The 26201-nt window shown below is 40.5% G+C and overlaps 1 protein-coding gene across 1 annotated transcript in view; it reads left to right on the forward strand.

The window, feature by feature from the left end:
- The window catches only part of LOC311046665 (cadherin-13-like), a 164491-nt gene that overhangs the window by 129862 nt on the left and 8428 nt on the right, over positions 1-26201 (forward strand). Inside the window, exons 8-11 of the mRNA XM_084059151.1 lie at positions 4202-4342; positions 7412-7594; positions 8097-8350; positions 12396-12542. Of these exons, the coding sequence (XP_083915277.1) occupies positions 4202-4342; positions 7412-7594; positions 8097-8350; positions 12396-12542 (725 nt within the window). The remainder of the gene's footprint in view (positions 1-4201; positions 4343-7411; positions 7595-8096; positions 8351-12395; positions 12543-26201) is intronic.

Raw genomic sequence — 26201 nt, forward strand, 5'->3', positions numbered from 1 at the left:
CTTCAAAGTTTTGACAAGAATGTTCACACTTTCCCCGCTCACAATACGTCTTTGCTTTTAATTTGTAGGCTATATTTAGTTGATACTTTACCTAACAAAGGAATAATGGTGGATTTTTCTCCAACAACATTTCATTTGATTCATAAATGTATGAGAAAATATAAAAACATAATACTTCACATGTGAAATGATTTTGAAATAATGACTTGTTGGGAGTGACCGTGCATTGTTGATGCTGCATCATCCGTACCTATGTTCCATGTTATGGGGCATAATTTCTTACATTGCTGTTTTGCCTGCTGATAAATGTACATAATTGAACTACTGGGTAAGTACAGCATGTAGACATTAGACAGAATCCTTATTACTTCAATGTATTCCTATTTAATCCTGTTGTTCCGAAGCCAACAGAATGCAGAAAACTGACTTCCTCAATGATATAAAAAACATTGGGGACTATATTCCTCATGGACCTCATGGAGCCCAGAGTGAGTGTGAACAGTCAGGGAGTGTAGATAGGAGTTGAGACTCATTAAGATGTCGCGCAAGAGAGGAGGCCAAGTTCAACCTGTGTAGACAGCACTGAGACTGCAGGAGTCCCACAGCCCTGATCCTCTGGGAACCTGCAGGGTTATGCAGTTACAGTATGTCTGATTTATTCTTGGTTGCGCGCCGGTGTCGTGCAATAAAAATAGCAGATCTACGTTGCAGTGCAAGGCGTTGTGAGCATTTAGATCTGCACATTTTCGGGGCTAAATCAGGCTTTAGTGTGCGTGTGCGTAGAGAGCAGAGCGTTTGATAAATCAGGAGCTGCTTGTGAGGGACACCTCTGTCAGACACTATTTGTGACACACTCTTGACAGAAACACCTGTTCAGTGTCTCTCTGTCCCTGCGTGTGTTCCTGTGGGAGAGCTGCTTGAAAGGACAACGTTTACCAAGGACGTCTTGATTTCCTGAGCAGATGAAGTGTTCAAAGAGCGGTTAAGTTCATTTCATGTTGAACATATTAGCATGGTGCAGTTTTTCAAATGTATTTGTCCTTTCATGTTTATAGCCAGGAGCGACTTTAGGGAATTGCTGGTGCATGTTGTTCAATTATTATGTTTTAAAGCCATGCACTGCTTTGTACTGTAATTTACATACTGTACAGTACACGATGGTGACTGGATGAGACATTATGTCCCTCCCTACTTTACCTCAATATTTCAGTTCAATTAATTGTTTCTCTGTACCTTTAAAGGATCATTCTAGTTGATAATGTTAATTAAAAAGAGCCTGACGTTTTCTTCGGCCTGACGTTTTCTTCAGCCTCTGGTCAGATCCAGTGCTACATGTACTTGTATCAATGAAGAGAGAAGTCATCGCACGCACCCACCCACACACACACACACACACACACACACACACACACACACACACACACACACACACACACACACACACACACACACACACACACACACACACACACACACACACACACACACACACACACACACGTGAATGGAACCCTCTTCATGAGTTCTGTTTTGTGCTTACAAAATACTATGCATGGTGCTGAACATGCATAGCATGTCTTAAAAAATGCATATGGCATATCTACAAGCTCATAGCGTGGCACTATGAGCTTGTATATCTGCATTTTTTAACAGCCCAAGTATAAATTAATGGTCATAGCTCAAATCTAAAATAACTGACTCAGTTACATTATGAATTAAGCACCTATTTCAAATAGTGATAAAAAATAGCAGATATCTCTAATATCTACAAGCTCACTACTGTATTTTCATTGTATTAATTAAAATTATTTCATTTATTTAATTTAATTCATTTTGTTTTGTACACATTTCGATACAGCAATTCCCTTTGTAATACGTTCTGAATACCGACGATACTTAAGTATTTTTTTAAAAAGCACTTGTAATGAGTAATATTTGAGCAGGAGTATCGATACTTTGACTCAAGTACTGGAATTGAGTACTTTGTCCACCACTGGGAGCATGGATGCAGTAAAACAGATGGATGCAGTTTATGAAACATGTGACAGTTAACAACCCCAGTGGTGAGAGGAGCCCTGCAGAGGACAGATAAATGTTAGCTTTACCACCACTGCCTCATCTTAGTCATAAGCATCATTTCTATTAACCCATTCAATCCGGGAATGCATCTGTGTCATTTTAAATTTATTTGGCCATTCAAAAATAGCAGATCTACAGCCGTGCTATGAGCTTGTAGATCTGCTATTTTTGAAAAATCGTGAAAGTTTGTGCAAATCTTTGAATATTTTTAAAATATGTTGTTCCAGGGACTTCCAGAAGCAAAGATTTGAGTTACAAATGTTTGCTTTAAAACATGTATTCAAAGATTTGCACACATTTTCTCATTTTTTCAATTTTTTCCAAAGTATGAAATAATGGTTAAAGTATTACACAGATGCGTTCCCGGTTTAAATGGGTTAAGCCTGAATTATTGCAACAAATGATTATAGCTGTATAATGATCATTATGAATGCTATCTGCTCTCTGTGTTTAGACCATATTTCAACTGTGTTATTGTTTGGTGGGAGTACAGTTGCTGGAAAACCAATATGATGTCAGGAAAACTATTGTCTGCACCACTGTCACCTCAGGTACAATGTTGTAATGTATCAGGAATTACTCTCTGTGTAGCACTTAGCAGATGGATTGAAAATAAAAGTGCAATCTTATTATTTGTGCTCTCAGGGCTAAGTATTATATGGGTGGCTTACTTTGTATTAAGCTCTTTAACAGGTTCATTTAACGGCCAAAGGCAGTGTCTAATCAGTCATAAAAACATAACGTAGGTGTTAAGTTTCACATTTTCACACTTTCTACATTAATTTTTTTGAGGCATGGCAAAGGCGACACTTTCAAATAAAGATTAATACAAATTCTGACAGTAAAAAAGACTTGTCTCTTCAGACAAGACCCAGAAGCCTTGATCTTCTACGTCCAGAAGTACTGAGGAAGACACTTTTAAGGAAAGCAAAACAGCTTCAGTCAGCAAGGATTCTTCAACACGGATGAACATAAACTGAGAGTAGTACTTTGATACTTTTATCTTTGAATGTCATAGCTTTAGAGAGGATGCCATCGCCTAACTTCTCTCTCTTTTCATTTCTATTTTTTAGGCTCAGTAGTGGTCTGTTGTGGAAGTTTTGTTGGGGACTTAGAGAAATTAAAAATGTGCCAATGAAGTGTTAGATTTGTGTGATGAGTGGATTAATTCACTTGATCTCAGCTAGTCATTCATCTAATAATGATTGTCCCACCACTATCTCCTCTGATAATCACAGCAATGAAACTCTTTCAGTTCCTTACTGTATGGTACATTACAGTATCATTGTGTAACTGTGTGCATGTGTGCGTGTGTGTAGTTATTCACGCAGTATGTAGAAGCTGCTCTGATCATTACTGTCTTTAACACAATGGCTGCCAATGACGTATATATACGTATTTTAATTATCAGCTGTTGTCCGCCAAAGACGTATATATACGTCATGGAAAAAAAGGGGGAAAAAAAATTTTTTTTTCAAATTTTTTTTTTTTTTTTTTTTTTTTAATTTTTTTATAATTTCAACCCTTGTCGAATTACGAACAGATTAGGAGCTAAAAATGTTCGAAGATTTGCTGCTCCATTCACTTCAATGTTAAAATTCAAACGGACAAACAATTCACTTTGTTTTTTGGTTTAAAACTACTGGTTTTGAGCTATATTGAAACATCAAACAACACATGTCAACGAGGTCAAAATGACCTCGTTGACATTTGTGAAACCACACCTGAATCTCATCTGTGATTAGAAACCATCTCGGGATCAATCATACTGGAGGAAAAAAATCTGTGGCTACGCGAACAGGTACCAAAATCATGGCAAAACCCTGGCAGACAACAGCTAAAAATCTGAAAAAACTCTGGCAGGCAATGTGTTAATTATTGTGTCTTACTCTTTACCTCGATTCCTGTCCTCCATGGACCATGCTGATATCAGACCATGTGCTGCTGATAGCAGCCATTGACTGGTATCCCTCCCTGTAGGTCTCACCCCTTTGTAACATATTTATCTTGGTTCCTTCATCTCCTGAACCCTTGTTAAAATGGCAAAATGTTAGAATGCCCACCTGCTATTATTTTGTGTTAGTGTTCTCTTTGTTTGTGAATTTCTCTCTTTGTCCTCTAGACTCTTCCCACTACAACATATCAGCTGGAAATCGTTGCCAAGGACATGGCAGGGAGTGAGGTGGGCCTCACAGGAACAGCTACGGCCACCATCACCATCACAGACAAGAATGACCACACTCCCGAGTTCACACACCCACTGGTGAGAAATACCACCTTTTTGGCGTCGTTCTGTAGGTGTCTGTCTGTGTTTGTATGTGTCACTAACCACTGAACCACTCAGTGCAGGGTACTGTAACGGTGCCTAAACTGTGGCTGTACCGATAATTAAATATTAATAAAAGGCACAAAACGATGGTACTGTATATTGCAAATGCAAGATTTGCAATCAACCAGAGCATGTGAGCCGAGCGGAGCGGGACAATTTTTAACGTTAGCGGGGAGCGGATCAATAAAGGCTTATCTTATCTCATGAGAAAAGGTAGACATTCGGTACTCTCCACATTGCTAGGGGTATCAATAATTGTCTCCCCATCGACGTTGCCAGCGGGCACCCACACTGCCAGCTGGTGTGCTTAGCATGGGGTAGTTTGATCTACAAGCCAGATCTGCAAGCTCACAACAAGATTACAGAATTCACATATTGAGACGCATTGTATTGAGACGCATCCCGTCTCTGACCTCCAACTCCGCTCGCTGCAGCTACAGGACTCGGTCACCGTGTTGTTGTTCACATCCGACATACCTTTCTCTGTATCGTATAAAGAATGTTAAAGTAGTCCCAGTATCCTATACCGATGTCGGTAGTTCTGACTGTCTGGAAAAATGTAACCGGGCTTTTTGCCAGCCTGCACTGAAATGAACATGGAGGTGCATTCTGATCAGGAATGCGCCACAACGAATGAGCCATCTGCTACAGTCTAAAGCCAGGCAGAACTAAAAAGACTGATTTCAAGGTATATTGTTGTTGATCGTTTCTATCATAGTGAGCTCCAATAGATGAAAGTTGAGTTCTCGTCTTGTGCCGCAGCAACATGAAATTGTATACACTAATATTACTACAGTAGTACATCATTTGTTTAAGCAAGCAAGCTACCGTTACAATGGTACATGCTGTCATCAGAGCACATTAATGTTGTTTACTGTTAACATGTGCAGTGATCAGACAGTAATTCACACCATATATAGTGCAGACAAAATGATAAGTACACAATAGGCTGCTAAGAATTTAGAAGAATAACAAAGACAATGGCATCAACGAGAACCCCATTTCCTGTGTAAGATTTCCCCCAATCTTGTTTCTTTTCACTTCCACAAGATATTTTCTCAGGATGGATGACTCAGTATACAGTTATAACAATATCTCAAAAGTTTTGATTTTTTCATTCATTATAATCAGGCTAACTTACTCTTTCATGCAGTGGTATTTATTACATTTTCAAACGGTGGTTTCTTCTTCAAGGGATAAGGGACAACAAAGTGATCAAAACAACTTTGCAGCAAGTCTCTTAATAAAAACCTGTTATTATTAATCATATTTTTATGAGTCTGAGAAATTAAGAGATTTAATCCCATGGTAGTTCTGTCATCTAGAAGGTTTTATAGGTTTGCCCCAGGGTAGAAGATGGATGTTTGTCCTGATGAATTGTAACTGCCAAGCCCAGCTGTAGTCATATTATCTACATATATTTACTGGTGTCTCATGCACACAGTTTCACTCTGGGATAGTGAGCTACTCTTGCTTTGGCAGCGTGCCTGGCGTTCTACCAGGTGAATTTAGTCGGGTGTTCTTGAACTAGCAGCTCCTATCGTTACCACAGCAAAGAGATGGACACAACCATGCCACCTTTATGACTCTTCTTCCTCTCTGGTCCTCTAATGTCACATCATGTCCTAGTGGTTTATTTCACCATACAGCCCCTCATAACAAGACCATGATGTGGCTTATCAACTCCTGCCACTCAAACTCTCTCTCTCTCTCTCTCTCTCTCTCTCTCTCTCTCTCTCTCTCTCTCTCTCTCTCTCTCTCTCTCTCTCTCTCTCCTTCCATGCCGACCATCTGTCCCACTGATAAACGTCATGGGTACAGCATCATGCAGGGCCGGCGGGATGGTAGCAGGTGTCAGGGATAAGTTGAAGACTTGCATTACTGCCCCACTAGCTGCAACATACACACACAGCTGCTCCTGGCTGATGTGATCTGTTTCAGAGAACAAGTGCTGGAGTGAGATTTATGTATTATAACAGCAGAGTAGCTCAGCATGAAGTCCAAAAGCCTAATATCTCCCCTGACCAAGGGGGGATTCCGGTAGATGTTTGGTTTCAGTCACGTTCTTTTGTTTTTTTTAATCACATGACGATTGAGATCAGAAGCGGACATGACAAGTGATTATTGTTATTGTTATTATTATTATTATTATTATTATTATTATTATTATTATTATTATTATTGGGGCAGCAATGGATCAGGAGGTAGAGCCGCCGTCTGGGAGATGGAAGGTTTCCGATTCAATGTCTGGCTCTGAGCTTTTTGTTGAAGTGTCCTTGAGCAAGACACTGAACCTCTAACCTCCAATGTAATGCACATTGTAATGCACATTGTAAAGCACTTTGTATAAAGGCGCTATATAAATGCGGACCACTTATAGTTCCGAGGCAACTGTGTCCTTTTGCAAATGGTGTCTAGCAAAAGCTCTCCAAATACCTGTAATCCCTCTCTGCGTGCCTCCGTCTATAAGATGTGCTTTAAATAAGTAATGCTACAGTAGCTGCTCATCCTAGTTTAGAAGTGTTTGTCTTTAGTTCCTTCTTTGTATTATTGCCTGGCTACCATCCCCTGAATCACTAGTCACGTCCAGCAGTTTTTCTGTCATCCAGCGTGGACAAACAATGTCCTTTCAATGCGATGAAACAGTTAGTTCGATATTACAATCGCAAATGTTCACCTGTTTATTTAATTTCTAAGAGTAGAAACAGATGCATTTCTCTAGATATTTTTTCCCTCTTTTGCCAAATTATCTACAGTATATGCTACAGTATATGCACATGACGGCTAATGTCAGGATTTAATACTGCCTTTTGTACTTAAATATTACATCTTCCAACCTGTGGCTAAAAGTAGACAACATTTTGGGCACTTTGTGATTTTCTATTCTAAAAAGCTTACAGGCAAATTGCCTATATGCTTTTAGTTTTTTCTCTTCCAAATATGAATTAATATCTGTCTGATCCCATCACCACCACTATCATCACAACCACCACGCCATCCCAGTTTGAGGCCTACGTGGAAGAGGGTTCGACAGGCGTAGTGGTCAACCTGACGGTAGACGACAGGGATGATCCAGCCACAGGCGCATGGAGAGCCATCTACTCCATCATCAGTGGAGACTCCACCCAGAGCTTCCAGATCCACACCAACCCAGATGACAACGAGGGCATGCTGTCTGTCGTCAAGGTACAGTATTAAAATAGAGTATGAAGGATACAATGCAGTGGTTCTTAACTCCGGTCCTCACGGACCCCCTTGTACCCCTGGTTGTATAGCTTATTATAACTGCTTTCACCTGGTATCATGTTATTCTAGATAACAGGGACAGGTTATACATGTTAGAACAGTTGAATGTTGAATGAAGTTTATTTCCTTGGTAGGGTGGAAAACATCATACTAAGAAAGGATGTCTGTATGCCAATGTCACACTCAGGAGGATGTGTGATTTATGTGTCTCTAGCCATGTACTGTACTGTATATGTGTTTCACAATACATTAACTGTGAGGTGCTATTGTGCTGCATCTTACTCCCCTCCACTTGTCATTAATCTTCTCTGCTCTCCCTGTTCCATCTCATTCTCAACCTCCTTCCATATCTCTGCCACCTTTCCTGACTTTTCTCCTCCAACCCCATCTGTTCCATCCTGTGCCTCTCCTCTGCAAACCATCTTTCTATCTTCTATTCAAGCCTCTGAATTTTGAGGCCACAGAGTTGCACATGCTGCTGATCAAGGTACAAAACGAGGATCCTCTGGTTACAGACATGGACTATGGCCTCAGCTCCACTGCCACCGTCCATGTCAAGGTCCTGGACATCAACGAGGGACCCGTTTTCTTGCCAGATCCTTTGGCAGTCACCCGAATGGAGAACATCCCTGTGGGAAGTTTTGTGACTTCACTCAGCGCCACAGACCCAGATACACTACAGATACAGAGCATCAGGTACAGTATGTGGTTGAGGAAAAACTGACTTGAGGCAAGTTGCACAAACACTTGCGAGTGTTTGCTTGAGTGAGCTTGGAAATTGTGTTTGTGTTTAGGGGGGGGGGGGCGACCGTAACAGGACCCTCTCGCACTACACAGTAACACCCCACAGTATTCTTTAGCTCTGGTGTCCCTATTTTGATACTAAAATAGGAAACAAAATAGGGTTAGTACCTCCTAACAGCTGAGGAAAGTAACTTTTCTCAATGAGGGAACTGTGCTCTTCCTGTACGTCCCACCATCTGGCCTGCTGTCTTAGTTTTCATTCTGAACAGCATGTTGCCTTTGGATTAATAATGAAAAAGAAAGCTTATAGGACAGCACTGCAAATTGACTTTTTAATTGCCATGTGTGGCAATTAAATATCAATTTGGAGTGCTGTCCTTGTCTGTCTGTACAGTATGTGGCCTGCATGGATGTGAGGTCAAATCAGTTTAACACAACACAATGTATTTGTGTTGTATGTATGTCTTGCTGCTCATGATCAGTAGTGATGAGCAGTATAGTCTACTTGTAAACACAGAAAACCCCACAGAAAACCTTCAACGCAACCTTTAAGGGATTTATCTGATGTTCAGAAGAGCTGTTCTTTAGCCTACACTACTTCTTTTGGGTCTTTAGTCAGTGTTGAAGCCTGTAGTGGTTTACTGCTGGAAAACGAGGTCTAACTTCTGGACTCCTAACTTAAACGGCTCCCCTTGAATACTTGATGAAGAATATAAGTGCACTTTTGTGCCTCTTGTTCTCAAATTGAGGTTGTTTACTTCACCTTGCTTTGAAAACAGAGTGAGTCTCAAACAGAAGCTGAGCCATCCATTATTCAGCATCTACCAAGAAACCTTAACTTTTCTCACTCTAGTCATGTTCCAGTTCAACAAAATAAAAGAGCCAAAAGACTTCAAAGGGAGGGACAGGGGAGTGTAGACAGTAACAGACACGAGAACTGTGAGGTGTGTGAGGCAAAGAGAAAGATAATGATAATAATGCATTTTATTTATACTCTTCTTGCGAATCTCAGAGCTCTACAGGGTTTAAAAGCATGGCAACTAGGCTAAACTAAAGAATCAAATGAAAACTAGGGGGAAAAATAGGGCAAAGACAAAAAAAAAAAAAGAAAGGCCCAAGAATTTGCTTTGTTAAAAAGGTAGGTTTTTAGTCCATAAAAGCATCAATGAACTGTGGTGCTCTCAGGTGTTCGGGGGGGGGGGGGGGGGGGGGGATTCCACAGACATGGGGCTGTATAGCAGAAGGCCCGGTCGCCCATGGTGCGGAGCTTGGTGTTGGGGACAAGGAGAAGGTTGGTGTTGGAAGAGCCGAAAAATAGAAAGATAAAAAGAAGAAATATGAGTAAGAGATGTTGAGAAGAAGAGACGTGTTGAATGCAACAAATGTGGACCTGACAGAAGCAGAGAGAGAGAGGGAGAGGGAGGGGGACGGACGAGCAGATAAAAAGGTTTTGTTGAGTATTAGAAATGCTTGAATGGCCCCATTTATTTGAGCAAAGTTTATAATAAGATAATTATATAGTTTAAACAACCCCATATCTTTCTCCCTCTCTCTCTCTCTCTCTCGCTCTCTTTCCATTTCCAACCTGTCTGCACTTCTGAAAAATAGCAGAGCACATTTGGTCAATTTATAGCCTCTTCTCTACCAAAACACCATCTAGCACATAGCAAGGTAAATAATGCATCGGCATTAAAAAAAAAAAGGATGTGACTTTTTGTTTGTTTCCATCGCACATCTGACTCAAACCGTATCATCTTCCTGAGATGAGAAGAGAACAATTACAGTCTCCAGTGTGTGATTGTATTTATTTCCAGCAACTGAGTGATGGCGTGACAAATTTGAGGTGAGAGAGAGTGTGAGAGAAGAGAAAGGCTGCTTGTCAAACAAGCTCTTAACAAGTTTTTAATTTATTGTTCCTTTTTTATTATTTTGCACTGTATTGTACAGTACTTTTAATCTGTTTAAAATCTGTTCCTTTTACTTAGTTTTTTGCTGTAAGTGTACAGTACATTTCATGTCTGAAAAGTGCTATATAAATTAATGAATAAATAATAATGAGAACCAACCAAAAGGAACCGAGGCAGTGCGGTGCTCTGCGTTGAGTCGGACGGATAGTTGGTTGTCCAGAACCGTATGCCCATATATGGGACCTAATGACTTCAATCTAGTCGTGCGTATCACCGAGGACCAGAGGGAGTGATGCATCAGGTGGGAAGTTGGTCGGCTAGGCAGGCTACTTACTGAAATAAATGTATTTTTCTCTCCCTTTCTCTCCCTCTCTCCTCACCACTCGTCTTTCTTTGGAGACGCATAACAGTGGCAACTTCTTTTTAAAATTCGTATTAATAGGATTAATGAAGAATCAAGTGCTTGATAAAGGTTTATCTGCTGCTTGAGCACAAAAACGATTTTGTGAGTGTTGTGATGAAATTGGATGGATTTTGATTACAATCAGTGTCCGTGAATTGTGAACCTCCTAGACGCAACTTATTCCCAATAAGGCCTAAATAGTAAGGAAATATCTGCACTGTGTTTAAGAACAACTAAAAGCTGGTCTTTAGCGCGAAGCGCAAAGTCTGTGCATAAGATGTCAGTGCGCCTTGATTGCATCAGACCACACCTCATTTTAATAGGTGCTAAATAGTTGCAAGATCATTTGGTATTTAGACAACATGGGCGCGGGATCTAAAAATGACAAACTGCCCAGCATGGGCAGTTTGTTGGAAAATACCAATGCCAGTTGTGCTGCGCCACTTTGCACTGGACGGAAAAACTGTGAATGTGTGTGTGTGTGCGTGCATGTATGTGTGGCTGTGTGAAATTAAAATTGACAATGTATGTGTGCCCATGTGTGACAATAATATCCAATCCCCATCCACTTCCCATGTTTCCCTCAGACAGTCACATGATTGAGGTCACCATTTCCACGGCGATGCCAGCTCAGTCGTTATCCCCCCATGGGTCTTTGAGAGTTCATCCATCATCTTCGTACACCAGCCTTACAGTGACCACTGCTGTTGACGCACGCACGCACGCACGCACGCACACAGACCCACACAGACCCACACAGACCCACACAGCCTCATTTACAGTGTCACATGTACGGTACACTCATATGCAGCTCTGCGTCTGCAGTTTGTCACTTTGGCTGCTGTAACTCTATCAAACAGTGCTGTAGTTTTGATTGATGTCATCTCTTCAGTGTTTTGACTAAACTCTTCAAAGGGACTGTGACACTCATCTCTCTGAAATGACTTTTTCTATGACCCTGACTGCGTGCCGTCCTCCATTCAACCTTTACTTTTCCTCAGTCTGGACATGAATGCATGTTCCAACCACAGCTGTACGCTCACTTTAATAATTTACAGTGGTGGGTGTACAAGATAACTCTCGTCCTTCCTGGTTGGTGTGTCAGTCTTCATGAAGAAATGCCACCAGTGTCCTATAAAACCTTGTATTTCCAATGGCTTATTTTTGTTGAATTGACAGCTAACCTTGTCTCACATGTGTACAAAATGTTTGATGATCCTTGGGCAGAGTCAAACCAGCATATAAAATATATAGTGACTTGGTGAGGATTCCATTTTGAAAGCACTTTGTTTCCACATTTTGCATAAAGATTTATGTGGGATAAATATGGAACATTTAAATTCCTGATGTGATGTGTTTTGCATGGTTTGCAGAATATAAAATAATACATCTGCTGTCATAACAATGATTATGTTTAGTTTACTATATTGTATGTGGCTTTACATTGCTAAGATATGTATGATTTTCCATTGGCTCAGGGTTCAGTAACTACGTCTACTTGTGGGAGATGAATTCTAGTAAAAATAACAAGGTTTCTACATGTTTATACATGAACAAACATTTCACATAATAAATACAATGTTTTCTCTTACAGCTTTACAATGAATTACCTGACTATCCTTGTTGTTTTTGGTTGTTTTTTGGATTGTTGTTTTTAATTTTTAATTTTGTTTTATTCCTCCATCAGGTATGCAGTCCTACGAGACCCAGCAGGCTGGCTGAGTGTGAACCCAGTCAGAGGAACTATCAACACCTCAGCCTCTTTGGACCGCGAGTCACCTTATGTCCACAATAACAAATACACTGCTGTCTTTATCGCTACAGATAACGGTGAGTAGAACCTGCCTGAGTAACGTGTTGGAAAAAGTAGCATTATTACTTTTTCCATTAACAGGTAATATAACTACCGTAATTACTGTAACGTTGTGAGTAATAATTTGAATGCTCTTTTACTTTTCCACAAAAGTAATAGTTGCAATTTTCTTGCTCATTCTCACACTTTTCAGATTGTTAATATAAAAATCGGTTTAGCTGTCCAGATGTCGGCAGTTGAAGAGACTTAGTCCATCTCCATTAAAATGTATCTCTGACGAGGGTATACATTTAACCAAAGTTAAATGTATACTAATAATGAGTTACTTTTAGCAGGGAGTAATAAGTAAAGTAAAGACACAGTTCAAACGGAGAAACATATTCTACTCAAGCTGCTCTATGATAAATGGTAAATATACGGTGAACAAGTCAGCCTGATAGGAACAGTTGTCAAGAGAAGAGTGACTGATGTATGTATACATTATGCTCTGGTAGCCATTTTAGATGTTTTGTTTGTTTTGGGGTGTTTTTCTCACCATAATCGACTGTATGCTGCATTTCTAGTGTAGCAATTTCTTGGCACAGTGCAGAGAAACAGGTTATGATGAATAACAAATACAAAATATAGCTGCAAGCAGCGATAATACGGGGCCATGGATAGAGAGAGAGAGAGACATGGAAACGGAATAGATTGAAGAGAGAGAGAGTGACATGGAAACAATAGATTGATGAGAGAGAGAGAGATGGAAACATAATGGTTTGATTGGACATCTCAACCTATTGCCATTAACAGGATTCGAACTCTCAACCTTCAGACTAATAGGCTGCAACACTACCTATAGTGCTATAGCTTTGTCCAGGCTGATATTGTCTGTTGAAGATCATAAACTCTTGCCTTCTTTCATGAACCAAGCCCCTGTTTCACTAACACTAAGATCACTCGTTCACAAACCATTTACCAATGAAGAAATTGTACATCTCCTCAGAACCAAAACTAGTGAAAGTAGCCGATCTACAAGCTCACAAACCATGAAAAGTTGTGAGATTGTAGATCAGCTATTATGTCATACGTTAAAAAAACGTACTCTCAAATAAGCATTTCAGGTTATCTTTACCATTTGCACATGTATTCATTGATACAGTCATGTTGTTTGCAATTCAACTTAAATGAAGTCTGCATCAAGTGAGGCTTAAACTGGCGACCTTGAGATTGTGAGGCATTCATTTAAGGGAGACGCCATTGGCCCAACAGACAAGTAACTGTGAAAAAGGAGATCACACAGATGATACAGTTTCACGCAAATAGCTGAAAAATCCTGGGTTTAAGTGTTTTTCAAACTGCTCAAAATTGCGGACAATCTAAGGGCGGAGCTTACTGGTCAAAGCGATAGATGTGTTCCTCATGAGTCAAGGCACAAGTGTAAGCAAGTTTCACGACTTTCGGCCAAACGAGGCATGACTTTTGCCTGTTTAAAGTTTGCATTTTCAAAAAATTGCTATAGCGCCCCCCTTTGGCCAATTGGAGTGAGATTGGTTTCAGTGATATTTGGAATGACCCTGTACATTTCTGCAAAGTTTCAAAGAAATTTGAGTCTGCATGTATGTTTTAGGCACAGATGAATAATTTTCATAAAACTGTAATAGTTAAAATCTATCTCCTCCTGGGATTTTTGAGCAATCTGCACGAAACGTTTAACACTTGAACTTTGGACCACTGCCTAAAAAAATTTCCAACGGATTTTCCATAAGTGAAAAAATGCAGAAGTTAGAAGCCAATGACTGTTTTTCATATAATTCAAAATGGTGGGAGATCTAAAGGTCAGAGGTCAAAAGTCAAACCACGAAAGTTGTCGGGCATGAAGAGACGCATGTGTGTATCGAAGTTTCATGGCTGTTGGTCATACAGGGCATGAGTTGTACCTGTTCAAAGTTGGCATTTTCAATTGAGTGCTATAGCGCCACCTTTTGACGAAAGATTGTGAGAATTATTTTTTGATCGTTTTTCATGACCATCTACCATATGGCCGAGTTTCGTAAAAAGCGTATGCACGGTTCAGCCAGAACTAAGATTAGCCTTGAATTGAGAGGGAGCGAAAAACAATTCGTAATATAGCTGCAAGCAGCGATAATACGGGGCCAGTGAATAGAGAGAGAGAGAGACATGGAAACGGAATAGATTGAAGAGAGAGAGAGAGTGACATGGAAACAATAGATTGATGAGAGAGAGAGATGGAAACATAATGGTTTGATTGGACATCTCAACCTACTGCCATTAACAGGATTCGAACTCTCAACCTTCAGACTAATAGGCTGCAACACTACCTATAGTGCTATAGCTTTGTCCAGACTGATATTGTCTGTTGAAGATCATAAACTCTTGCCTTCTTTCATGAACCAAGCCCCTGTTTCACTAACACTAAGATCACTCGTTCACAAACCATTTACCAATGAAGAAATTGTACATCTCCTCAGAACCAAAACTAGTGAAAGTAGCCGATCTACAAGCTCACAAACCATGAAAAGTTGTGAGATTGTATATCAGCTATTTTCAGAATGAAGTATGTCATACGTTGAAAAAACGAACTCTCAAATAAGCATTTCAGGTTATCTTTACCATTTGCACATGTATTCATTGATACAGTCATGTTGTTTGCAATTCAACTTAAATTAAGTCTGCATCAAGTGAGGCTTGAACTGGCGACCTTGAGATTGTGAGGCATTAATTTAAGGGAGACGCCATTGGCCCAACAAACAAGTAACTGTGAAAAAGGAGATCACACAGATGATACAGTTTCACGCAAATAGCTGAAAAATCCTGGGTTTAAATGTTTTTCAAACTGCTCAAAATTACGGACAATCTAAGGGCGGAGCTTACTGGTCAAAGCGATAGATGTGTTCCTCATGAGTCAAGGCACAAGTGTAAGCAAGTTTCACGACTTTCGGCCAAACGAGGCATGACTTTTGCCTGTTTAAAATTTGCATTTTCAAAAAATTGCTATAGCGCCCCCCTTTGGCCAATTGGAGTGAGATTGGTTTCAGTGATATTTGGAATGACCCTGTACATTTCTGCAAAGTTTCAAAAAAATGTGAGTCTGCATGAATGTTTTAGGCACAGATGAATAATTTTCATAAAACTGTAATAGTTAAAATCTATCTCCTCCTGGGATTTTTGAGCAATCTGCACGAAACATTTTACACATGAACTTTGGACCACTGCCTACAAAAATTTCCAACGGATTTTCCATAAGTGAAAAAATGCAGAAGTTAGGAGCCAATGACTGTTTTTCATATAATTCAAAATGGTGGGCGATCTAAAGGTCAGAGGTCAAAAGTCAGACCACGAAAGTTGTCGGGCATGAAGAGACGCATGTGTGTATCGAAGTTTCATGGTTGTAGGTCAAACAGGGCATGAGTTGTACCTGTTCAAAGTTGGCACTTTCAATTGAGTGCTATAGCGCCACCCTTTGACGAATGAGTGTGAGAATTATTTCTTGGTAGTTTTTCATGAGCATCTACCATATGGGCGAGTTTCGTAAAAAGCGTATGCACGGTTAAGCCAGAACTGGCAAAAACAAGTATTTTTCAAACTGCTCAAAATTGCGGAAAATCTAAGGGCGGAGCTTAATGGTCAAATCGATACGTGTGTTCCTCATGAGTCAAGGCACATGTGTAAGCAAGTTTCACGACTTTCGGCCAAACGAGGCATGACTTATGCCTGTTTAAAGTCTGCCTTTTCAAAAAATTGCTATAGCGCCCCCTTTTGGCCAATTGGAGTAAGATTGGTTTCAGTGATATTTGGAATGACCCTCTACATTTCTGCAAAGTTTCAAAGAAATGTGAGTCTGCATGTATGTTTTAGGCACAGATGAATAATTTTCATAAAACTGTAATAGTTAAAATCTATCTCCTCCTGGGATTTTTGAGCAATCTGCACGAAACGTTTCACACTTGAACTTTGGACCACTTTCTACAAAAATTTCCAACGGATTTTCCATAAGTGAAAAAATGCAGAAGTTAGGAGCCAATGACTGTTTTTCATATAATTCAAAATGGTGGGAGATCTAAAGGTCAGAGGTCAAAAGTCAGAGTGTGAAAGTTGTTCAGCATGAGGAGACGCATGTGTGTATCCAAGTTTCATGGCTGTAGGTCAAACAGGGCATGAGTTGTACCTGTTCAAAGTTGCCATTTTCAATTGAGTGCTATAGCGCCACCTTTGGACGAAAGATTGTGAGAATTATTTCTTGATTGTTTTTCATGGCCATCTACCATATGGCCGAGTTTCGTAAAAAGCGACTGCACGGTTCAGCCAGAACTGCGAAAAGTGGCAGAAGAAGAAGAAGAAGAAGAAGAAGAAGAAGAAGAAGTGACAGAATAATGCGAATAACAATACGTGTCCAGAGCAGAGCTCTGGCCCCGTAACAAAACAATTCTACAAATGCTCAATGTTGTCAAGAGCCGGAATACTTCTGTAAAGGAGCAGTGTGGTCTGTTTCCTGAAGCTGTCATCTTCCTACAGACAATGAAATGCTGTTGCTGCAGCTGTCGCTGTGTCACCATACGCTCTCTGCTGGCAGTGGCTGTGAAGCTGCTGGTCAGCTTCACATGTCGCCTCGTGCAGATTCTGACAGATCCATTAAAGGGCTGTGAGATTCTATTAGCAGTTCTGCAGAGTAGCACTGCGGGGTTGGGGAATGTGGCAGTCCTGGACGGATTGGAGATAGGAGGAGCTGTAACAATTAGTAGGAGTAGGACGAGGTGTAAGAATTGGGTATAGGAGGAGGAGTTGTAAGAATTGGGTATATGAGGAGTTTTACAAATTGGGTGTACAGTAGGAGGAGGTGCAAGAATTGGATGTAGGATGAGCAAGAAGGGTCAGAAGTGGAAGGATAGATTTATCTTTTCCAACAGATTCTGTGGGTTATTTTTCCCCACTTTCCCCACTTCTTTGTTTCCTTCTGAGCATCTATTTGATATAATCAAATATCGGTCCAAGCTTAACAGCCCTAACAGCCGTGAATTGTCCCCAAATATATTATTACCAACAAACATTTGTATAGGGGGCTACCAAAGGTGAGTGAGAAGGCAGCAGCCAGCAGTGCGTGCATGTGTCACATCTTCAACACCTACTCTGTGCTGTCACTGACAAACAAACAAAAATGACAATTTCGATTGATTTGATTAATCTGCATCCCCAGCATGAAATCGCAACACTCTTTCTGAAATCGCGTCACAAAATAGCAGATCTACTAGCTCACAACACGTTGTGACCTTGTAGGTCTGCTGTTTTTGGCGACCGACACTGTCGTGCGACCGAGCATGAATTTGGCTTTATGCTGCCATTAATCTGCTGAAGGTTTAAACTTTATAAAACCAGAGAGACAGCTCTTGGCGGGACGTGACAGATTGAGAGCGGTTCCTGGGGGGTGACATTCAGATCTCAGACATCTGTCATGTCACCCATTTTGTTGAGGAGCATTTGAAATTCCAGCCATGCACCCAGTTTACCACTATTAAAGGGGCATGAAACCCCTGGCTGATTGTGTAGTTTGTTTTCCAGTTCAGGTTAAAAACTACAGCAGATTAAAAACATGGCAGACTAGTGAACACAGCTGCACCTAACATATTAATAATAATAATAGTGTTAGATGTTCATAGGTGTGTCCAGAGCCGAGGGCATGCCAATGTACTAGAATAATAGACAGTATTGACACACCTAATATCAGACACACCCATTATTAATTTGACTAGCTGCAGCTGTGTTCCTTACATCACTGTGTGTGTACTATAAGTTCAGTGTTATGCAGCCTACCATGTTTTTACCCTGCTTTAGTTTTTAACCTAGGGTTTTATGTCCCTCCTTCAGTGCTGGCCTGAAATAGGAAGTGTCATTTATGTTTTTAATCTGAGTTATAGAGGGCAATTATAATGTGTTAAGGCATATAAAGTGTATTAGCCAGGGATCGATTTTTATTAAATATTAATGTTACATTATCATTACAATCTTAGTGTTTTGCCAATTATTTTGGGGCCCACTTGCAATATCTCCACAGCCCACCAGTGGGCCCCGACCACACAGGTTGGGAATCGCAGCGGTAGATGGTCTGTCAATGAGGTAGAGAAGTGAATATAATGTTCATGTAAAGGTCAGAGGTCGTACCAGCTCTACAGTAGTCACATCACAAAGTGTTGCAGTCAAATGCTCTTGAAGTGGAATGTTTTACATTTGGTTATGGCATTCTTTTTCAGAAGAGTTCTATGAATAGACTGTAGCATCACAGTGTATATATCCTGAAATGATGGGCTGAATCATCATGAAAGAGTGGAAGAACTGATGTGGGCATGCCATTGCTCTCTCTCTCTCTCTCTCTCTCTCTCTCTCTCTCTCTCTCTCTCTCTCTCTCTCTCTCTCTGACCAACTTGTGCAATCAAGTAAAGCTTTAAAAATGTTGTCTATAATGGCGAAGGGAGAGGGTCTCTTTTCTCCATTTATGTAGCCTACATTTCTAGCGTTACTTCCTGATTGGTCCAACCAGAAATAATGATTTTTCATGGCATGTCTCAATGAAGGAGTTATTTTTGTGGGATTTGCGGCTCATATGCACTGCTTTTCGGGTTTTCCAGTTGTCTATTTACGGAATTTTCATTCCCCCAAATTCTATGATTTTTCAGAAAGTTAAAACATTTTAAATAATAGTGAAAATAGCAGATCTACAAGCTCACAATACGTTGCACTGCGACACCTTGTGAGCTTGTAGATCGGCTATGTTCACTATGTTTGAAGTAGAGTTTAAGTGGTTAATTCCCCTTCCGAAATGTAGTGGAGTGAAAGTATCCAAAAATACAAATACAAATAAATAAGTTCAGATACTTGAAGAAGAAAGAAAAGAACAAAAAATACTTAGGTACAGCACTGAGTAAATGTACTACTGTCCACCACTGCCATGGTCAAGAGGAGATGCATTATGGGAATGGAGGGCAGGGATAATAGCAGTGTAATGGGCTATGATCCTGAAAGGGGATCACAGCCTGACACAATCTGTTCTGTACTCTGTCTCACCACGATGCCTCATTAACCCCAAACACCCTCTGTGTGCTCTGTGCTGTAGCTGCACTTTAGCGCTGCTTTATTTCTCCATCACACACCCAGACTTTGTTTGTTCTGGGTGAGAGGAGTGATAAAAGGACAGAGAGGCCGATATGCTATATGATAACCCCTTGGGTTGATAAATGACAACCCCAAGAGCTGATATATGACTGCTGACCAGTTTGTAGGCGCGCTGTTAGGGGTTAAGTGTCTTGCTCAGGGACATCTCGTCGCGCAGACATGACCGATTACACTCTACCCACTCAGCTTCGGATGACCCCACCCCACATACTGTATATATCCATTTATATATATATATATATATATATCCTATATCACATTAGAGATAAGTCCCGTCTTCCGTTATCATTCACTCATTCACTTCCGTTATCATTTTCCCGTCTCATTGTTTCGCACTAAACACAACAACAACATATCACATGTCACTAACAACACAAGCCACAACGTGCGCGACTAATTTACGGGTGGCGTAGGCTACTTTTCATTGCTCACCACACATTTGCCTCCTGGGAGCATAATTAATTGCGGCCAGCACAAACTGACCAAATTACGGGGACACCATTTCGTTCCCTTTAGTGTGGGCACCGCCGTGCAAAACCTACCGAGAGACATACAGACAGAGAGAGAGAGAGACAGACAGACAGACAGACACACACACACACACACACACACACACACACACACACACACACACACGGAGAGAGAGACACAGACACAGAGAAAAAAAATACTTGAGGGGGGGGGGGGCGAGGTGCACGCTATGTCAACTAGCCCACAACAAGCGTGTGTGCGACACCTCTGACATGACACGAAGGAGCTGTGTGTGTGTGTGCGTGCGTGCGTGTGTGGGGGGAGATGGAAAGAGAGAGAGGGAGGGACAGAAACTTTAGTTACACTTGCAGAGTCACGCATTACTTTACCTCAGTTACATCTTCTGATCGTTGTACTTGAATGTTGACATGAAATAATAATCGTGTGTAGTGTTTCTTTAGCGCAAGCGTGGAAAAATCAAAATACAGCATGTAGTGCCGCTGGTGGTAAATACGTGCTGGAAGGCTAGGATCAAGATCCCAAGGATTCGACAGTGATGTCACTGCTATGCGACACGGAAGTAGAACGCCATAAACATACCAATGGATTGCCAGGTTGGGAAACAAGCAACCAGGTCAGTGTTGCCAGATTGTGCGCCAAAAACAAGCAACCAGGTTCATGAAAAAACAAAAGCCAGCCGAAGGGGTCCGCAATGTTTCGTGGGGGTCCGAAGGTGTCCACAATGTTTCGTGGTGGTCCGAAGGTGTCCGCGATGTTTCGCGGGGGTCCGAAGTTTTTTTCTGTATCCCACGATTTTGTAACCCCAAAATAAGCGGGCCCTCACTAGAGCCCCGTGTGCGGCTAGGGGGCCGGGCGCCTCTAGTATATATGTATATATATATCCTAGTGTCATGCTACTACTAACATTACTAGTAATCTCTCTTCTTTTGGCCAATGGGTTCCCAGATTGCATTACTAATATGTGGTACTGTCTGCCCAACACTGCTAGTTAGACAGGCAACAAATGGTGGAATGAACCAATACACCATGGTTTATGTTTGGTAGAGTTTTAAAATATAAATTAAAAAGTTTATTGATTCATAACTTTTCACTCCTGCCATTCCACGGACATCACCATCTGGGTTCCAGACCATCTGTCATGGCTGCGCCGCCTACTGGCAAAAATACAAATCTATTTTATTTCTCAATGTGTACTATTGATATGCTCTAGCATTTCATTTCCTCTCTAAAGTATATCTTGAGCAGGGAAAAAAATAATTAAGATGTTTTATCTTGTGTTGCTACTCCAGTTATTCATCAAAACTCCATCCAATGTGATTCATCTACAGATCAGAGATTAGAACTGTGATGGGAACATTAAACAGGGCTGAAATGGGAGAAACGCTATCGCTGAGAGCATTCATATTGGCTAATTATGTGTCCCATAAATACTGAATATTTGAGTTGCTTGGTTAGTCAGTGCTGCTTTGTTTAATGTTTTCCAACATACAATTTAAAAGTCCAGATACTTGCCGAGACAGATGATTTTCACATTTTGTGAGTGGATGAAACTTTTAATTCTCTGGGTTTGATTTAAATTTGGTGTCATTTGTAAACCAGTAAGTGAACACTGAGTTGAAAAGGGAGATACAGAAACAAAAGGTAGGAGATGAACAATTCACTCAACTCGTGACTCAACATGATTCACAATATTAGTCTTGCCGATATGATTTTGTCATGTTTTATACATTTTTTTCAGACAAAATTATGACTTAAAGATTATTTAAATGTTCATGATATTCACAGGCCATGCCAAACAGATCAGTCTGAACATGAACATCTCCAAAACCCAAGTGATGTGCATGAACTCAACACCACATGCACCAATCACCGTGGATGGTAACTCCCTTGACTATGTTGAGGAGTTCACATATCTGGGAAGTCTTCTCAGTAAGGACAATGGCATGCAACAGGGACATCAGTATAAGGCTTTGGAAAGCTTGCAGCACATTTGCAAGCCTCCAGACCATCTGGAAATCTAAGCAGTACAGCCCTAAGAGTCAAGATCCAACTGTATCAGCAACGTTAAGTCAGTTTTGCTGTATGGCACAGAATCCTGGCGAGTGGTTGAGAGTGACATGAAAAAGATAAATTAATTCCACAATGGGTGTCTCCGGAAGATATGTCGCATCTTTTGTCCGGACAAGATCTCGAACGAGGACCTGTACAAAATGACAAACTGTCGCAATGTGGTGCTGGAAATCAAACACAGACGGCTCAGATGGCTCGGACATGTCCTCCGAATGGATCATAACAGCATTCCTAAAGTAGCCTTGAGATGGACCCCACCTGGAAAGAGGAAACAAGGGAGGCCAAAAACAACCTGGCGAAGAACTGTGATCTCAGAACTGAAGATGGCAAACCTAACATGGGGCGAGGCACAACATGCTGCACAGGATAGGACCAGATGGAAGCAGATCTAGTCGCAGCTTTATGTTCCACAGGGAACGAAGAGGATTAAGTAACGCTGCGACGCATTGTGAGCTTGTAGTTTGGCAATTTTCAGCAAAGATATTTTGTCTAGAGCAAAAACTGGAGGGGGCTTATTATAGAGCCCAGGGGGACTCTGGTCAACTGAGTATAGGTTTAAGTGGGTACAGCCTTTCACTGGCAATTCAGATCAGTCAAAATTAGCAATAACAAATGCCATTCCTTTGTGTATAGAGATCCGGTCTTTCGGCCCACCTCTTAATATTTTCATGCAGGTAAGTTTTGAGGTAACCTACGTTCCGCACACGACAAAGTCTGCTTTGCACTCAGATCTGTACATATCTGCACTGTACCAAAAGTCCTGTACCGAAACGGTCCCGTTACACTCTTACTGCATATAGTAGCTAACAAACTCTATTGAGAAAATAATTTGTCAGACTAGCAGTGCTGCACGTCTGTCCTCCCTGAAGTAATATCTCTTAATGACTCTGGCCTGCTGTAATTTAGTCTGGCTGGTTTCATTTACAGCTTTGATCAGCCAATCAGATTAGTGGGGAGTGATGCAATAGTGTTTCCCTCGGAACCTAGGAGACAGTGGTGAGTGATGAAGTGAAATGAAGTCGGTTATCTGAGGGGAGTTTTAACTAGATCTGGGATACACAGTGGTCGAGGGAATCACAAGATACCAAAAGAAAATGAATGTTACCTTATCCTCTAGCTTTACTGAATATTTATATACTGTGTGCGTATATATATATATATATATATATATATATATATAGATGTAGATGTAGACATAGACATGTGTGTGTGTGTATATATATATATATATATATATATATATATATATATATATATATATATATATATATATATATATATATACATATATGAACTCACATTTAAACCAGACACAAATATTGAAACTATACTAATTTATCCACGGATATCATAATGCTATTTTGATCCATGGTTAAAATAATGAATTAATCGATCACTTTGTATACTTGTATGCACCTTGTATACTTCCTGTGGCATTGGATAATACACATTATTGATGGCTTTCAGCGGAGAAAAAAAAAAGACTTTTCTGGGTTTATCAGAATCATGCATGAAGAGAATTGAGAGAGCACTGTGGACATGTTAGTTAGCATATCCAATCGAGGGCCGGCATATCTCTTCCATTTAGCCCCTGTGTTTAATTTTCCCATCACAGTAATAATTTCTGTTCAGTATATTGATCAAAATTCCAAGGACACATTTTGGATGTGTTGATGTTTTAGACAAAGTTGCTCATGCAAAGATACATAATTATAGACATGACAAGATTATAAAAGAGAGCGATAGACTGAAAGAGAGCATTAGCCCCAATCTTGGAGGCAAATTAGGAGAGAGAGAGAGAGAGAGAGAGAGAGAGAGAGAGAGAGAGAGAGAGAGAGAGAGAGAGAGAGAGAGAGAGAGAGAGAGAGAGAGAGAGAGAGAGAGAGAGAGAGAGAGAGAGAGAGAGAGAGAGAGAGAGAGAGAGAGAGAGAGAGAGAGATCAGTTCAGTGAGTTCACAGCCTGTAGCTGTGAGTTCGCCTGTTGGCCTCAGGAGTCAATCAGTCTTGTTGTTCGTCTCTGGACTGTTAGAAGAATAGCAGGACTGTAGAAGTGGGAGTTCGAGCCTGAAGCTCCAGCTGAGGTTGTGGCTCAGGGGCTTGGGCCTGGGGCTGAGGGCTAAGGTTTGGTCTGAGGAAAAGGCTTTTGTCCGTGGCTGAGGGGAAGGGTTTGAGGCTGGGGCTGCACTTATAGGGAACAGAGCTGTGAGTGATGGGATAAGGGTTGGCAGGGCTTGAAATTAACTTTTTTTACTTGGCAGCACTGGTGCTCCCAACTTCAAAAAGTAAAACCACAGGGGCTTTATGCAATATCCTGGGGCCAGGGCTTAAAATTTGGTCGTCTGGCTCTCTGTCCGTCTTCTATCTATCTCTTCACTGAGGCAGAGAGCTTCAAACATTTCCACAGAAAGATCTAATTCAAATCAGTGTAGAACTGATTTGAATTAGATCTCCAACTGTGCTTTTTATTGGTTTGCCATGATACTGTAGCCCTTTTTTTTTTTACAATTAGATTTTCTAAGTTATAAATTAATTGCAATGTTATAGTAGTTTAACCTAAATAGTACGGTCATAATTAGATGTCCACAAAACAATGTAGATAATTGTAGAATAAAGGGCCTGTTCCATGTCATTTTTTAGAAGTTCATCTTTAACATTTTGACTTTAGTGTGTATATAAAATTGGCATTTATCTGTTGTATATCTTTAAAAATAGAATAATTTCTTCAGGCTGCTGGTGAGGAATCTGCATGGTCACCGTCAGTCTATGTGATGGCACTGTATTTTAAAGCAACATCACACTTATTTCACCTCAGTAATTCATCTTGACGTTTGTCGACTTGTACATCATTTCATGGTGGGAAACATTTCCTACCCTGACTGCCTTCCTCCTCTAGCTCCAGACTACATTTCCCATTTGAAAACCACTTGACATTTATCACACACCCATTTTGACTTGGTTGTTGCGTGATTCGTTCCCCTCCGATGCTCTCAGAACTCGGTAAATATATATTTTTCCAGGTATTAATCTTGTCTTCAAGGGTTAATTGCCGACTGACCTTGGAAGGCATTTTGAATGCTGTGTCTGCCGCCTTGTCTTCATTCTCGCGTGTCTCATTCTCTATAAAATGTTTCACTAGAAAATGTTTCACGTTATGAATTTTGTTTCTGATGAAGAATATTGCTTAACAAGCATTGCTTTTTTTATCTGTTTAATAAAGGTGTGATGAGAGACAAAAATATGATGCTATTTGCTGTTTTGGTAGCCCCACCCTTTCCATTAAAAATCCTTTGCATCTCCCAGTTTGACACCATGTACTTTGTTGCACTTTGTTAACTTGATTCATTAATTATTATAAAATAGACGATCTACAAGCTTCAACGTCTTGCGTTGCGCCCTGTTGTGAACGTGTAGATCTGTTATTTTTGCTGAATGTTTGCCTATTTTCCTCCGAATGTTCGCCTATTATGACATGCCCAGTATGTAGCTAATAACCTCTAATCACTCTGAAACTGGGAGTTTTCTTTACAGAAAAAAGTGTTTATTTTACCTGGCATCCATCAATAAGGTGTAATCTCATCCAAACACATAGGTCTAAACTATGCCATGGCTAAATCCCCTGACAAAAAATAAAATACAAATACAAGCTACTGTGATTCTCAGTTGAATGAGGGGTGAACAAAGCAAAAGGAACAATTACCGTATGATTCTTAATTTGCAAAAATCAACCTCTGCTTTTAGTCTTGGAATACAGACAAATGTATTTGATGCTGCAGTTCAGTGGAGAATTAACTTTAGAATAATCCTCAACTATGAGTGTCAGAGGGATTGAATTAATATTTCATATCTGCTCAATTTCAATTTCAGAGCAATCGCGATGTAAAAAAAATGGCATTAAAAATATTCAGGAATGATCAGATACGGTAACTTAACCACTTAAACCCTTAGTAAACTGGA

The sequence above is a fragment of the Gymnoscopelus microlampas genome, assembly GCF_963454915.1.
Source record: "Gymnoscopelus microlampas genome assembly, chromosome: 6".
Classification (NCBI taxonomy): domain Eukaryota; kingdom Metazoa; phylum Chordata; class Actinopteri; order Myctophiformes; family Myctophidae; genus Gymnoscopelus; species Gymnoscopelus microlampas.